Here is a 16,726-nt window from a genome sequence, read left to right as displayed (position 1 = left end):
CTTTTAGGCGGCCTGCACTGGTTGCCGGTTGTCTTCCGGGTTCGATTCAAGGTACTAATTATGACCTTTAAAGCGCTCCATGGCTTAGGCCAGGGTACCTGCGAGACCACCTACTGCCACTGGTAGCCTCCATCGTCCAGTGCGATCCACAGAGTTGGCCTCGTCAGGGTGCTGTTGGCCAGACAGTGTCGGCTACTGACCCCCAGTGGGAGGGCCTTCTCTGTGGGAGTGCCTTCCCTCTGGAATGAGCTGCCCCGGAGCTTCGTATAATCCCCGACCTCCAGTCCTTCCGACACGCCCCTAAAAGTTGGCTTTTCCAGCAAGCCAGCCTGGCCTGAACAAAACAAATCAAATTATTGATTACTGTTAATTTTAATTTGAATTCTCATTGTCAATTTTAATTGGGTTTGGGATATCCTGTTTAATTTCTTCTTAACTTTTGTATTATATGTTTCTTTTAATGTTGTACGCCGCCCTGAGTCCTTGGGAGAAGGGCGGCATATAATCGAATAAACCTAAACCTAAACCTAAACCATACCTAAGTTGTTGAGGTTTAAAAAGACTGCTGTGAATGGCCTTCCTTCTGTAATCCTTAGCAACATGGAATTTGGTCCTCTTGTTTGAGGATTAGAGGAGATCATCCATGAACAAAACTGGAAGAAACCAGTTGGGGAAGACTGAGTTAGTACATTAAATCACTTGAATGGATTTGGTTTGCGCTCAGGTCTATCTCATGTAGCTGTAATTTAAGCAAAGCACTTCTTTCTTTTGGGAGAGAAATGCTGTCTTAAGAATTTGTTATGTGGTGACTGCAGGATAATCAAAGAACTACATAAAATCATTAATGAGGCAGAAAAAAGTTATTTTATCTCGTTCACTTGTTAGAATTAAATGCAGAAATCAGGACTGATAAAATACATTTTTATCTAGCGCATTTGCTGCCAGCAATGTAGTAATGGCAGCCAATTTGAATGGCTTTTGAAAAGGGATTCGGCTAGAACATTACATAGTATTAATACAGCTAAAAAAGGGAAAAAAAAAAAACAGATGAATACAAATGAAAACACAGTATAGACAAGAATAGAAAAAATAAATATAGCAATAATTATTTAGCGACATGAAAATTACAACTCAGATATTGTACAATAAATCAAACACAGATTCAGATGGTCTAGTCTACAGACTGAGAATTAACACATTTCATCAACCAGTACATATTTTATCACCTGGTCCAGAAGCGTTTTTCCAAAAACATGTGATTATATAATTATTTAGGTGCAAGTAGATCCAAAGATTTTCATAGATAGATATCCAAATAGCAGTAGCAATAGCACTTAGACTCAGCTACCGCTTCATAGTCCTCTGCAAGCGATTTACAGAGTCAGCATATTTTCCCCAACATTCTGGGTCCTCATTTTACCGACTTCAGAAGAATGGAAGGCTGAGACAATCTTGAGCCGGTGAGAATCGAACTGCTGAACTGCTGGCAGCTGGCAGTCAGCAGAACTAGCTTGCAACACTGCATCCTAACCACTGTGCTACCAGTACTCTTGTTTGGAATGTAGTTTAATATTCCTGAACATATTAGAGTGTGTTGTTTATTGTGTGATGGGGAAATTGCCAATCCAGCTTTCAGCCTCAAATATCAACTTTTATTCCTAGAATGCCAGGATAATAAATAAAGGTGGTCATTAAATATTACGTATGTTTTTCTGCATTAGGTTAGGTCACAAGATGTAAATTGGTAATATCTCCTGTCTTGCTGAGGTCCAATATTACAGGGTTAATATTAATACAGTACTACAGATGAGGCTGTTTATCAGATATTGCATATCCTGGTTCTCTTCTGCTGTGTGTAGTGTAATAATGAGGGAGAGAAAATATTCCTTCTTTCAGGTTACGCAAGTCTGTTTTGAAAGGATAAGCTATTTCATTTTTCAGTTTTTTAGAAGATTAACATTTTATTGAGATTTAGTAATGTGTATGGACATACTTGGATGTAATTAGGAGATAAAAGGGCAGGCTGAGCATCTAAAGATTAGCTTTGCTACATGTTCTTAGTGTCTCTCCTCCATTATTGCTTTTCTAACCTTTCAATAAACCATTTTGGTCAGAATGTCATTTGTGCTAAAGGACATGTCATGACTTTTTCACAAAGGATGTGGCTGTGGGCCTGATTGCATTGGTTGACTAATATATGTCAACCCAGAAAGAATTTACAGGAAATAATCAGAATGTTTGTACAGAATGTTATTAATCTCTCCTCGACAGAAATGGCAAATGTTAGAGTGGCTCCTTCATTCTTTCCTTGAAAGGGAAGGGGGAGTGACAGTAAAAACCCGGATACATCTGTGATATATTTGTATTCCTTGTTTTCCCACTCTCTCACCTCTTCTTCCTTTACATTCACTGCCAAAGGGAGTGCTGTCCAACATCTCTTCCATTACTGACCTGGGTGGCTTTGATCCAGTTTGGCTCTTCCTTGTGGTTGGAGGAGTGATGTTCATATTGGGCTTTGCAGGATGCATCGGTGCTCTGCGGGAGAATACTTTCCTTCTCAAGTTTGTAAGTAACTCTACCAAATTCTTCCTTAGAGAATAAGCCTTTCCCCCCCTGTACAAATGTGCATCGTTTTAGTTCTTTTAAAAATTTACTTCAAGCTTTTTTTTGGAGATTCTTGTCTTTTTAAAAAGTACCTTAAAGTCCAGTTCAGGTGTTCAATTTGAATGGGAAGTTTAAACATAAGTAAAAGAATGGGATGATCATGCCTCACCAGCTTAATGCTGAGTGGAGTTTCTGATAAGTACTTCTTTAAATGGAACCACTGGTAATTCTTTCTTTAAATCTTACTATTTAACCTTCATTTTAAGTAATCTATTGTTATAAGAAGTGACATAGAAACAACTATGAATAAATAAATAAATATTATGACACACTGAGGCACTGAGAAGATCGAACCTTTGCCTATAGTTCCAATTAATTTATGCATGTTCTTCATGCTTTTTGTGTTTACAATAGCAATAGCAATACCAATAGCAGTTAGACTTATATACCGCTTCATAGGGCTTTCAACAACAATCCGGGTCCTCATTTTACCCACCTCGGAAGGATGGAAGGCTGAGTCAACCCTGAGCCGGTGAGATTTGAACAGCCGAACTGCAGAACTGCAGTCAGCTGAAGTAGCCTGCAGTGCTGCATTTAACCACTGCGCCACCTCGGCTCTAAGACTCAATCTCGAGACTCAATCTTGAGTCTTGGGATGTTTCAGCATCAATTCTGAGATGTAAATGTTTATTTTAGTCATTGGTGACTTCCTTTACAGGGAGTATAAATTTGATAGATAACTTAAAAAGTAATAATAATTATCTGCAACAGAAAGGTCTCAGTCTGGCTCATATCAACCAGTTGGTCAAACAATTAGCTGGATTAGTTAGTTTTCTGCCATTAATTGGCCGCAGGACCTTAGCAGTCCATTTTCCTGCTAATCATATTATCATTTGAAAAGCATGTCTGGTTCCCTGCAATACCAAAGGCTGCAATTGGCCACTCATGATTTAGATGAATATATTGCTGTAAAACAGTCTCATTGGTTGTTTGAAAACTTGGAAACTAATTCCAAAGGAAATTAAATATGGAACTATTTGAAAAGGTAGTCTTCATGCTATAATACATGTGTAATTCATTATTCCTCTGATATGGTTTTTGCTGTAATTGTTTCTCAATGAGGCTGGCAAAAACAACAAACTGTACTCATGTATACTTTAAGAGCCGAGGTGGCACAGTGGTTAGGGTGCAGTACTGCAGGCCACTTTAGCTGACTGTGATCTGCAGTTCAGCGGTTCAAATCTCACCAGCTCAAGGTCGACTCAGCCTTCCATCCTTCCGAGGTGGGTGAAATGAGGACCCGGACTGTGGGGGCAAGTTGCTGACTCAATTTGCTAAAAAAATTGTAAACCGCTTAGAGAGGGCTGAAAGCCCTATGAAGCAGTATATAAGTCTAATAAATAAATAAATAACTAAATAAATAAATAAATAAATAAATAAATACACCCAAAAGTGTTGTGCGTAAAGTATGTGTATAGTTTGTTGTTTCTGCCAGCCTTACGGAGAATAATGAGCTGTAAAATGAGTAAAAATAGCTGTAGTATTACCAGTTTTTATCCATGTGATTCTTTGATATTGCATTCGTTCTGAAGGTTTTCTTGAAGCCAATAAATTATTTTACTTCTTTGCAGTTCTCCGTCTTCCTTGGAATAATCTTCTTCCTGGAACTCACAGCGGGAGTTCTGGCATTTGTTTTCAAAGACTGGATCAAAGACCAGCTGTATTTCTTTATCAACAACAATATCCGAGCATACAGAGATGACATTGATTTGCAAAACCTCATAGACTTTACCCAAGAATATGTAAGAGCTCCTTCTTTCTTTAAGATTTGACTGTGGAACCTACATGGCCCACTAGATGTGGTGGAATCCTACAATCCCTAGCATCCATCATTTTATTCATTTGGATAGGAATGACTAGGAATTATAATTCTGCAACATCTGGTGGGCCATTATAATTCTGCCCGCAGTCATTTGAATACTGAGATGAGTGGCATATGAGTTTGATAGATAGATAAATAAATAAATAAATAAATAAATAAATAAATAAATAAATAAATAAATAATAAATTAAATATATAACCGGTGAACCACAGATCTGCCAGAAAATTTCCCACTTTGACAGTGACTCTTGCTATACATCTGCAGCCAGTGGCAACATTAACCTTGGCTGATTTCAGAAAGGCAAAGAAAGTCAGACCAGTATAGTAGTTGTAAGAAGTATTCTCAGTAAATACAGAGTTGTAAATTAGAATACAGGCTATGCTTAGAAGAAGGCAATGACCATATTTGTTGTTAAGAAAAGTATATGAAATTATGAAGCTACTACAAGTCAAGCCCAGCTTGACTTAAGAAGTTTTCCCCATTTTGTGTTTCATTTCTTATCTGTTTATTTCTGAAATGTTTTCTGAAAGCATTTTCAGGATGATTGTAAGCATGTTTCTCATTGAACTGTAATTAATGTAAAAATCAGCAGTATTTGTTGAGAAATATTTTGCAGATTTCACAGCAAATGGATACACATGGTTTTTCTTAAAATTGGAGGAAATGGTCAACATTTTGAACAATCTTGTGGCCATAGCTTTTGTGTTCACTTAGAGTTCGAAGGTATTTTTAACTGTTGCTGAAGCTCTCTGGAAAATAAGCTGAATCAGCCAACATACAATAATAAACTATCTGTTTTGGATAAGTGAACTGACATATTTAGTTGCTGTGTCTGAGTTAATCTTCTCCCTGAAGAAGCTTGAACAAGATGTGCCATTGAATGGTGCAGAACAGATTTCCAGAAAAGTTTGAACAAGCTTTTTTAATATACACAGCAAAGGTGATTTGAGGTGATCCTGTCTGAAGTCTTATTTCAAGCCTAGGGCCTGCAAAATCAGCACCACAAACAAGTTGCATTAAATAACAGACTCCACATTTTAGTTATTCTCTCTCTATTGCACATTATTAATGTGTGATGTTTCGCCACAAAGGGTGGCGATTTTCTATATTTTCCACAATATTTGGTTAAGGAAAAGCACTGATAAAGGAGGGTGGGGAATTCTATCTGTTTGGAGCATTGAAGGAGATGCAGTGCCTTGGGGGCTTTTACCATTCCTAGTTACAGGGCAGGGCTGTCAAACTCACGCCCCGCGGACTGTATGCATCACATGCTGGCCACGCCCGGTTTAGCGAAGGGGGAAAAAGTTGTGATATGTCACGTGACACAGTTATGACGCTGTGAGTTTGACACCCGTTATAGGGAAACTAGCACTAAAGTAAGGAGTTGAAAACTTTTGCATGCATTTCCAGTACAAAATAAATTGATAGAGTGATTTGGAATGGTAGCTTAGAAGAATAGCTGTGCCTGGCCCAAGTTGCCAGAACTGTGATGCCTCTGTTTTTCCCCCTTCCTAGTGGCAGTGCTGTGGGGCCTTTGGGGCTGATGACTGGAACCTCAACATTTACTTCAATTGCACAGACTCCAATGCTAGTCGAGAACGGTGTGGAGTGCCTTTCTCTTGCTGCACTAAAGATCCTGCTGTAAGTCAGAACAGAAACCCGGCAAAGCTACTCTTCCATCCTGAAAAGACCATAAATCACAATGGGATTGTTCTTATACTGGGCTAGTGCCATCATAAATATATTTGCTTTTAAGGTATCACAAAGGTTGTTTTGCAGTGCTGTGGCAGACAAACATGGGCCATCCTTTTGGAATGGAGAAGAATGTATGTGATTTTTATTATGAGATCTGTTTAAAAAGTTAATTTTGAATGCCTAGTTTTCATATTGAAGGCCATAAAGAAACATATTGCCAAATATGGCAATAAACATATGTTTATCTATATTTTTGAACTTTGAGATTGTGTGGGATTCACGTACCGATAGTAACTGGGATTGTTGCAACTGCCATCGTAAGTTGGCATGGCTGTATGATATTATGCTTTACAATGGTGATGCTAAGCGACAGAGTTTCTAGTTTCAATTAGAAGTAACTAGGCAAGGTCATGAGATAGACTTTTTGTTGAATAAAAGGAGACATTTATTGGAAATTGTTTCTGTATTTTTATTTTAGGAAGATGTCATTAATACTCAGTGTGGTTATGATGCCCGACAAAAACCAGTAAGTTTTCAAGACTTCTTTTTGGAGACGAAATGGGAAAGAAGAGCTAGAAAAATGTTCAATGTTTTTATTATTGTTCTTGCAGGAAGTTGATCAACAGCTTGTTATTTACACAAAAGGTTGCGTCCCACAGTTTGAAAAATGGCTGCAGGATAACTTAACCATAGTGGCCGGCATATTCATTGGAATTGCATTATTACAGGTGACCAGTTCTTTTGAAAAACTGCAGAGTATAATCCATCCTCAAGAAAGACTCCATAGAGTGAAATGAAAATTGAATCTCTGTGTATAGAATAATTGATTTATTAATTTTTGAAAAAAAGAAAGTGCATTTGGGTCTCATTGATTTCAGTCTTGTAGTGAACTTGGATAATGCAGAATAAATTATAAATATTTTGCTGGAAATTATGATGGAATTGATGCTGCTTGCTTTTGGATTGCCCAAATATAGTGGGTCTGTTTCTCTAGTACACTTCCAAAGCAAGCTGAAAGACCAAATTAAGTGTCCTTTTAACTTAAGTAATAGTCTCGACTTGGTATCCTATTCTTATTCATAGCAGTAGGAAAATATTTTGCTCCAGGTATTTGGATTGTTGTTTAAACCCTGTGCTGTTGAAAGTTAAACTCTTTTCTTAAAACGTACTGTATTTTTCGGAGTATAAGACGCACTAAGGAGGCAAATTTAAAAAAAAGTTTTTGCACTCTGCAGACCTCTCAAAAACCACCAGTTTTTCGTGAAAACGGGCCCATTTTTTTTTTCAAAAAAAGGGGGCATGAATAGCCTTTAGGAGGCTTATAGAGTGCTCCTGCCCCCCCCAAACGAACAAAAAATGGCCTGTTTTTTTGCAAAAATGGGCCCGTTGTTTGTCAAAAAAAAAAAGGGCATGGATAGGAGGCTTAGAGTGCTCCGAGGGGCTGAGGGGGGGGGGAATTGAGCAAAAAAAAACCCGTTTGTTTTTCGCTCATTTCTGCCCTCCCCAGCTCCCAGGAGCACTCTGAAAACCTCCAAAAAGCTATGCACAGCCATTTTGGTGAAGGGAGGCAAAAAAAATGCTGTTTTCAGTGTATAAGACGCACCCAGATTTTCAGCCTTTTTTTTTATTCCGAAAAATACGGTAACTATAAAACTTAATTTTAAAAACTTAAAAATATCACCTTCATCTGCATTTTCAGAGCTGCTGTTCCCAGGACAATTCTGATATAGTGTACTTTTCTCTCACATATTAAAAACTATTTTCCTCCCTCCAATTATTACATGCTGGAATACTTAATATTTCACAGTAAATGTGATTGTATTTGCGTAGTACACTCAACTGCAAACTGGCCAACCATACAATATTTGAGGCCAGTGTGTTGTGTATACCCAGTCACTACTGTTAATTTGTGGCCAAGTGTGTCATGTGTCCCAGAAAACCTGAGTGAAACATGCTTAACAAGGAAAAACCATTTCAACTTTAATGGTAAATGTTAGCCATTGTGTTAAATTTTGTGGGTAACTCTGGCTAATTCAAATTTCAAACTGCATTTGAAAGTCAGTTCCAGCTTAATGTGTGCATTTCTTTTCTTCCAGATATTTGGCATATGCTTGGCTCAAAACCTGGTTAGTGATATTGAAGCTGTCCGAGCCAGCTGGTAAAACTCTTTAACGTAAGCTACGCAAGAGCTTGTGGGTAACCACAGTTCTCAGAAAGCTCCATGCGACCCACATGGACTCAGAGCTATGTGAAAATGGGGAACAGAGAAGTTTTAAGTTCTCAACTGATGAGAGCACCACACCTTTGTTTATTCCAGAACGAGTAGCTCCAGCCACCTAGTTGTGATGAATGCTATTAAAACCGCCAGTCCAAAATGTACTGAGCCACGAGTCTCTACTGTATCCTTGACTGAGTAAACTGGAGGATATTTCTTCCGTTTCTTGTGTTTGTGTGTGTGTGTGGGGGGGGAGTGGTCTGTGTCAATGGAACCTCAGTAGATGCATCCTTTTGTTGTATGTGTTGCAGCAGATCCTCAATGATGCAATTTCCTTTTGCCATTAAAGAAGAGACCAAGAGACCTATTGTTTCTTTGGAAAGAAATCCCGCGAAGAGGCAACTACTTATCTACTTCTCATAGGCTTTGTTTTCTGGCAAAAAAATCATCACTCTTCCACAGGAAATTCAGTTTCTGTTCTATTACGTCCTCTGTCGAATAACAACAGCTTTAATTATTTTCCAACCTCTTGCAATCTTTTTTTCATTGGACTGTGGAATCAGCAAACTTCAGGAAAGACATAAAATAGAGATAATTCTCCATCTGTACTAGTTGCTAGCAATATGTACATGAAGAGATGAAGATATTCCTGCTGGGTGGTTTGATGATGAGATTGACAAATGCGATGAACTTAGAAGCAGAAACAAGCACAGTGTATTCAGTTTCATGGATAAAATGAATTGTAAAGAAACAAATCTGTTTGGAATAGTTTTTGATATCTTTACTTCATGTAGTAGGGCAAATGCTTTTTGTCACATAACCCTTCCTAAGTATATCTTATGCCCTCTTCCTCGAGTTGGTATAAACTTTTTAAAATTGCTACTTGTTTTTAATTTGCTCGATTTGAGTGGGCTTCCAGTTCCAACAAATGCTGACCAATTTGCATTCTTTGGTTTGTGTTTTGTGCTGACTTCGTTACCACTTAGTTGCCATTGCATTTCCTTTTCTGTCTAGTTAAAATAGAATCCTTAATTAAATATGTATCTCTCCCTCATTTTTCAAGCAGGAGCAACATTTGAACAGCAATAGTGTGTGTGCTTGTGTATTTCAATGAGTGCATTGTGCGTTATTTTCAGTAAATGCATGAGCATCTAGGTTTTTTTGTCAGGGGTGTTCAATCTTGGCTACTTTATGAGTTGTGGACTTCAACTCTCAGAATTCCCAGCCACCTCTGGCTGGGGAATTCTGGGAGTTGAAGTCCACAAGTTTTGAAATTGCCAAGGTTGGACACCTCTGTTTTAGGTGTTTATGTATATTTAAGTACAATGCTGCTTCTGTGAAAAACAAACTGAATTTGGCTGTCAAAGTTATGAGTTTGGGCTTAATCCCACTCTTTTTTTCAGGGTTGGCAGTGGAGAAATGACAATCCTTTCAAATTTGGCAGTGATTGAAAATTATTGCTAAATGAAGTAGAACGTGGAAAAGATAAATATTTGGGTTCTACTGGTGTGCAGTAGCTATTTAGAAACATTAATTTCCCCAACCTGGTGTCACCAGAAGTGTTAGGGATACAATTCCAAGAATTCACAGCTAGCATTGATAGGCACCAGGTGGAGGAATGTTGCCCTAATTTGAGAAGGAAAATAAGTAAATGCATAAATGTCTTGTTCAACACTCCAGTTTTGTACCCAGGGCTAAACATTCTAACTGCATCTAGTATGACTTCACACAACGTTTTGTCTGGGGAACTGAGTTCTGATCAGGCTTCCAGAATGGGTAACTGAGGTTCATTTACACAAACAGAACTCTGCAAGTTATATTTGTGTTAGTCTCATTCAGTGAATAGATTCTTGTTAGTTTTTAGTCAATGAATTGATTAAGTGAAGGAAACAAACAATGCAGAATAAAACATACAGTTTTATGAAAATTGAATGAATTCTTATGAGTCTCTAGTACTTAAATAGCTTAGTTGTAGTACATTCCAGAAACCAAACATGAAAGATGCTGATGTAAGATGTACTGAATAAACATTCCTTCTTTTTGCTGCTGTTGTACATTTCTGAAAAATTTCCATGTTTTTGCTTAGGTATAATAATGCTATAGTAAAGATGCTTAACTTGTTTTCCATTTTTCTTTTTCAAATATTTTTTTTCTTCCATTACCAAGCTGTTTTATAACTGATCAATGGGTAGACCATCATTTTATGATATGGTTTTCTTATTAATGAAACAAAGCTATGTGTGGTTAGGCATATCATTCTATCTTTTGGTAAAAGATGTTGAAATATCTTACTGACTGTACAGCATTAAGAGGTTGTTTTCTTGGTCCCAGTGGTGAATAAGCTTAATAACATTTTTATATATAGAGAAAAATGGCAATCATTTTGTTTGCATACAAAGCATGTTTATTTCTTGGAGTCCTGCAGGAAATCAGGATCTCTTATTTTTTTAAACTAGTTCCCTTACTTTGTCTTGGTTGTGTCCCTAGGTGCAAATAGATAATGTAATTTTAATGATCGGGTATGTATTTGCCTTCTATTTGCCTATGCATGATTAAAATTCACATATTTCTTCCAGAATCCACATTTGCTTTTAAAACAAGGGTGAGCTTGAGAGAGTTTTCAAATAACTTTCTCATAGCAAATGCTCATTCCAAAAGGTAATGGAAAACATTTTGAATGTGAAATGTTTAGAGATAGAAATCGATTATTATGATCTTACCAAAAAGGTTCAGAGCTGAAAATGATCCCATTTCAAGCATGAAACATCCTGATTTTTTTTTAGCTTAAAATATTTTGAATTAGAAATGTTCTACACACTTCTATCCCCCAGAGTCAAACATTAACCTCAGAGATGCTCCATCTGGCAAATAGAATTTAATTAATAATAGGCCCTAACTAATGTAAAGCTACAGTCTTTGTATCATGGAAATTTTACAACGGTAACGTGAAGTTTTTTGAAGTCATAAAATAGGTGCCAATTATATGTCTATTGAGAGTGTTGAAATATGATAGGTAGTCCTCAAAAGTATGACAATAATGGAGCCTGCCCATTACAGTTGTATGTTTTGGCAGGCGTTAGGTGAAATGTCTCATCTAATGACCCCTTCCTTTCCTTGCTCTCCCCAATGAATTATTAAATGAATGTGGGGGTCTTTAAGTGGAGTGGGGTTCCTCCTGGATGGGGGAAGCCTTTGGAGGCCTAGCACAGACCCAGGCCCACCTTGGCCCTCCCAAGGCCTCCCTTGCTCCACTTCCCATGCCTTTTCTCATTCCCACTGAGTCCTCCCAGGCCATACGGCCTGACCCCCCCCCAAAAAAAAAATACCCCAGACCAAATACTTTTCTCCTCACTTACCTTTTGAAGACCTATGAGGCCTTCCAGAGGACTGAAATGGCTACCTTCTTTGCATGGCCACCTGGTTGCGAAAGCTGTTGTCATTTCCTCCTACCTCCAAAGTGGCAGTCGTATTTGGGTCGCCCCTGCAGGGCCCGGGGAAACAAGCTGCTGCTTTTTGCCCCTTTAACTAGGTCTATGCAGTGCCAGAGAAGCTTTCTGTCGCATTCAGAAGCTTCTGCGCCGGCAGACCTCTCTTTAAGGCAACGAAATGAAGCGATTTGTCTGGCAGCTGCCATTTTGTCTCCCCCCACAAATGGGTGAAGACAAAATGGCAGCCATATTTGGGGCACCACTACATGGCCCAAAGACAAACTGCTTTGTTGTGCCGCCTTAAGAAGGTCTGCTGTAAAAAGAAGCAGTTTGTCTGGTGGCTGCCATTTTGACCCCGGCCACAATTTGGATCACTGCCATGCGGTCGGTTGTGTCTTCCTTTCACAATGTGAGCTCTGGAGAGGTTCAGAAGATTAGTGTGGGTCATGTAAGTCCAAGCACTGTGGGGTGGGATGGGAGGACAGAGAGATGGAAGGATGCTGGAGGGCCCCTGTGGTGGGTCATTCAAGGTGAATTATTGCAGGGCTGCTATTACTACTATTAACATTTGTGTTGACAGCACCAAAGCACAGGGCTGCTGCGACCCTTGTAACTTTGACATGGGGTCATGTGTAGCCTTTTGGAGGCGCGGGGGGGGGCGCTGTGGTAACTTTGAAAATGTATTAAATGAATGTTCTTTTAATTGGACTCAGCAATTGGATCCTTACTGTATTTTACTTATGTCTTTTAGGTTTTGCGTAGTTTTTATTTTTTTTTAAAGTTGGTAAGCCACCCAAAGCTAAGACGGGGCGGCCGATAAAATTTACAAACAGACAAGTAAATGGCCTGTCGTACCTTGAGGACTACCTATATTTTGTAGCTTTCTTTGCAAATTCATATTAAATGACATAATAAGCACATATAATAAGCACGTTTGCCCGAGGGAATTTTCTGACCAAGCCCCACAATACAACGTGATATACTGGTAAATTTGGGTTAGAATCTGATTTCTCAATTCAAATCAGCTGGCCTCAGAAATGACACACTGTAAAATAGTGAGTGATGGAGAAATCAACAAAATGGAATAAGGGCAACAGTCATTGCCATTAAACAAGAGGTATCCAACCTTGGTAATTTTAAGACTTGTGGACTTCAATTCCCAGAATTTCCCAGCCAGCATGGCTGGCTGGGGAATTCTGGGAGTTGAAGTCCACAGTTCTTAAAGTTGCTACATTAAATAGATGTACACTATTCATGTTTTCAGGTGCCCCTTTTCCTCTTTGAAAGGAGGGTTTTTTTTTTAAAAGAGCAAGAGAATTCATTATCAAATAACAGCAGAGTTTTCAGATGCTTATTAGAATGGGGAGAAGTTTAGAAGAGTTTCCAGCAACCAGAACCAAGAAAGTATTTGGGAACAAAAAATGCTTGAAAGCAGCAACTCCCCCAGAGTGAACTTTACAAGTTTTGGTATGTGTCAGTTTGGATGTAAATGCTTAATGTTGAATGTTAATGCTCAAATGTTAAGAAGTTAAAGTTTGTAGCTGTTGTTCGTGTCTGTCCTTTCCACACTTTTAGAATAATTGTACTAAATAGTACTGTAGTTATTGACAAGAAGTCAAAAGAATCCTTTCAAATGATACCAGTACACGTCAAGCAAGTTTGTGCTTCATGCCTGCCTAACAAATTGCACATGTCATAGATTATGTTTTAAAGAATTCGTGTATCAGTGTGTTGCTTGCTGCTAGATCTCCCTACATATCACATCATGAAATTTGTATAGTAATGGCTTGGTCCTATGTTAACAGAAACAACTTTGGAGAGTGGCTTTGCTAGAAAATTCTGTAAATCTTTTTTTCTGAAAGATTGTTGATTATTTTGTTTTTTTATTATTGGTCTAAGCTTTTGCTAAAGAAACGGCCGTGTCTAGAAACTGTCTTGTGTTGCCAAATCCACCTTGGTTGAAATGTTCTAACTCCCGTTTTATATCTTCTGGTCTGAATCTCTGGAAATCCATTTGTTTTGTTTGTTATCATCTTCGAGCCAATTCCTGTTTCTATTAGATAGTCATTATATGGTGGTGTGTACATCTCGGAAATATAAATAATAGCATGTCTGTAATCATTCCTGCATAGGTTTAAACTTTACACATATTAATATGTATTTATTTTGAGAAAATGGAAAAATCCCATCCCTTAAAAAAAAGTTCTGCATATCTATTGGTTGAAACCTAAACTGCTTTAATAGCCTGCCATCTAGTGTTTGCTGGGCACTTCTGCAATTTAATGAATTAAGAATTGTTTAACTGTTGTTACTTTAATTCAGCAGCTTTGAATACTTCAGGTGACTATTATTATTATTTTTTGCAGTGAATATAACTGTAACTGGTACAAATGTAATGGTTTCTGTTCTTAATCAGTAACCCAGAAAAAAAAAAATCTTCACTGGTCACCATGATCAAAAAATGGCAATTTACCACAGTTGTGTTTTTATCCTCTTTCTGCCCCTACAATAATCTTGTTCAGTAGGGAGAGATTCAGTGTTCAAACAGTGGAGGCCTAATTTTTTGTATCTGTCTAGCCATGGGCTCATCTTGGGCCACATAAGATTTTGCTGGAGTTGCTGTATTGTGTGCCTTTTCTCTTTTCCATTGATGATACTTAGTTCTGTAAGACAAAAGTCTTGCTAGCGAGTTTTTTCCAAATCTTATATTGTGGATGCAGATTTCTCTTGATATGCTATTTCAGTTTCTTCAGTGGTTGTGTCAGCTATTGATGTTTGTAGACAAATTATAGTTCTTCCTTAGTCTTTTATAGCAAAGTGTCAATAGAGTACAGTTTTGGTGTTTTCACATTCCTGCCTTATCTTATTTTGGCACATAACTCTTCTGTGCATTTTATGACTGAGAAAGTCACAGGGAAGGCAACTTGTTTGATTCATGGAGACAGGTAAAAAATATCACACCATCTTTTCAAAGGGCAGGTGTATTTTAAGGCACACTTACCTTTATTCCACAAACCTGCCCGTATTTTTCTTCTGCAGCCCACTTCTTTTTTAAAATACCAGTGAATTTTTTTAATGGACTACAGAAATTGTATCCTCCATTTTCATTTGGAAGACTAATTCCTATATTTGATACAGTTTAAAGGAAGAGTGGGGTGTTATCCTTGAAAAAAGATAGGAAAACAGCCCATTTTACATGTTTATTCCCAATGGGGTTATATTAGATGATATATGAACATCTATGGCTGGACTGTACGCTTGAGGTTGTGTCTCTTGAACATTACAGGAAAATTTTAGGTTCTCTACAGAAATTTAATCCAGGTTGAAGATGCCATTCTTATTCCTGTGTCTTTTTTTCCAACACTGTAAGAAGGTTACATCATGGATGAAAAAAACATGGATTTTTCAGTATGTATATACTGGTGTTGCCCATTATTCTTGTGTAACTGTGCTTTCTTGTTTTATGCCTGTTAATTGCATATAACACAGAAAGAGAACACGCATCCTTAAGTATTGTACAGGATATCCCAGACTCACCTTGTCGGAATGGAAATGTTAGTGTAGCTTATGTGTGCAGTGATAGAGCAAGAAATGCAGAAAGGCCTCCCTTGGGAACATAACTTAAATCTCACAGTCGGTCTTATGAAATCAATTTAGATCAAAAGATAAAACAGCCCTCCCTAGCAAGTTGCCTTGGTCTTTAAACTCCCAGAATTCCTTTCCAACATTCCCAGAGGTACCCTGAATAGAAATTTCACCCAGCATGTAAACTGACCATAAAAGTTAGAACTGCAGTGCCTAGCAGAAATCTACCTGGAACAAGTATTTCTGTTTTATTTTCAGAAAATTGGGGATGGGGCTTTCTAACTTAAGTCAGGTTTAGATATGCTGTATTAACTGCCAACCTTTTCTTCTAAACCATTGCATGTCACAATGAAGGCAATGACTGTAGTTTCCGTTGTGGTTCCCCCCCACCCTACTTACTGTATTTGAATGTACTTTACCTGTGTGGAAAGTCTTGTACATTGCTGAATTGATTGTAAATGCCAATTACACTTACTGATAATGGAAAGTACTGTTACAAAGAAAGTGCATGCCTGTACAGCTTGACTGAGATTTTGTCATCTTCACTCCCACGTGTTCCTATTTGATCTCAAAGTGGATATATTTTGCCTAATTTATCATTTCTTTCACACTAGGTTATATGGTAGCCGTGCAGCTTTCGCATGAAACTTTTACATGAAATTAACACAACGGTTTTGTGTTAGTTTTTAAGGTATTGAAAGTGGGATGCATCATGCTCTTTGTCTTTTTTTTAAATAAAGCAAATTTTCAGAATGTTTTAATACATTTATGAACATAGTTTTACTAGTTGTGCAGTATTCTGTATTTTACTTGAAATAAATCATTTTATATGCAATTTGTTAGTATGATTAGTTTTACAAATAAAATGGAGTGACACTTTGCCTCTGTTCCTTGTTGTCACATATATGAAAGTTCAACTTAAAACATTTCACTGGGGTGTTTGGGAAAACAAAGAGATGCTGAGATGGAATGTGATAAAATATTGCATTTATGTGATTAATGAATCTCTGATGAGCTTCTGTGTGTCATAAAAGCTCCTCGTAAAGAAAAAGTCACATAATTTAGATCCAAGAATCTTTGTTTTCATTTGCAATAAATGCAAATATATTCCATTAGAGCTTTGGGTCAGAACTCCCAGAAATCTTGGTTGGTTGCTTTGTTGGCTGAAACCTACCGGAATTGAAGTTAAAAACATTTGACAGGTGTCATATCACCTGCTTGTTGAGGTACTGAATGTATAAATAGGCAAAAGAAAATATAGTACAGTAAAACCTCCATAGTTGCCTAAATTCACCTAATTTTCATAGAGCAGACAT

At 37.7% G+C, this 16,726-nt stretch overlaps 1 protein-coding gene across 1 annotated transcript in view; it reads left to right on the top strand.

Moving 5' to 3' along the window:
• TSPAN5 (tetraspanin 5) overlaps positions 1 to 16,289 on the top strand; it is a 77,265-nt gene extending 60,976 nt beyond the window's left edge. Inside the window, exons 3-8 of the mRNA XM_032223864.1 lie at positions 2,419 to 2,565; positions 4,236 to 4,406; positions 6,003 to 6,128; positions 6,661 to 6,708; positions 6,794 to 6,910; positions 8,279 to 16,289. Of these exons, the coding sequence (XP_032079755.1) occupies positions 2,419 to 2,565; positions 4,236 to 4,406; positions 6,003 to 6,128; positions 6,661 to 6,708; positions 6,794 to 6,910; positions 8,279 to 8,344 (675 nt within the window). The 3' untranslated portion in view covers positions 8,345 to 16,289. The remainder of the gene's footprint in view (positions 1 to 2,418; positions 2,566 to 4,235; positions 4,407 to 6,002; positions 6,129 to 6,660; positions 6,709 to 6,793; positions 6,911 to 8,278) is intronic.
• The last annotated feature ends 437 nt before the right edge of the window (positions 16,290 to 16,726 follow it).

This window comes from Thamnophis elegans, chromosome 9 (assembly GCF_009769535.1).
Source record: "Thamnophis elegans isolate rThaEle1 chromosome 9, rThaEle1.pri, whole genome shotgun sequence".
Lineage (NCBI taxonomy): Eukaryota > Metazoa > Chordata > Lepidosauria > Squamata > Colubridae > Thamnophis > Thamnophis elegans.
Note: the sequence above shows the minus strand (reverse complement) of the source record. Positions and strands in the feature narration are given on the sequence as shown.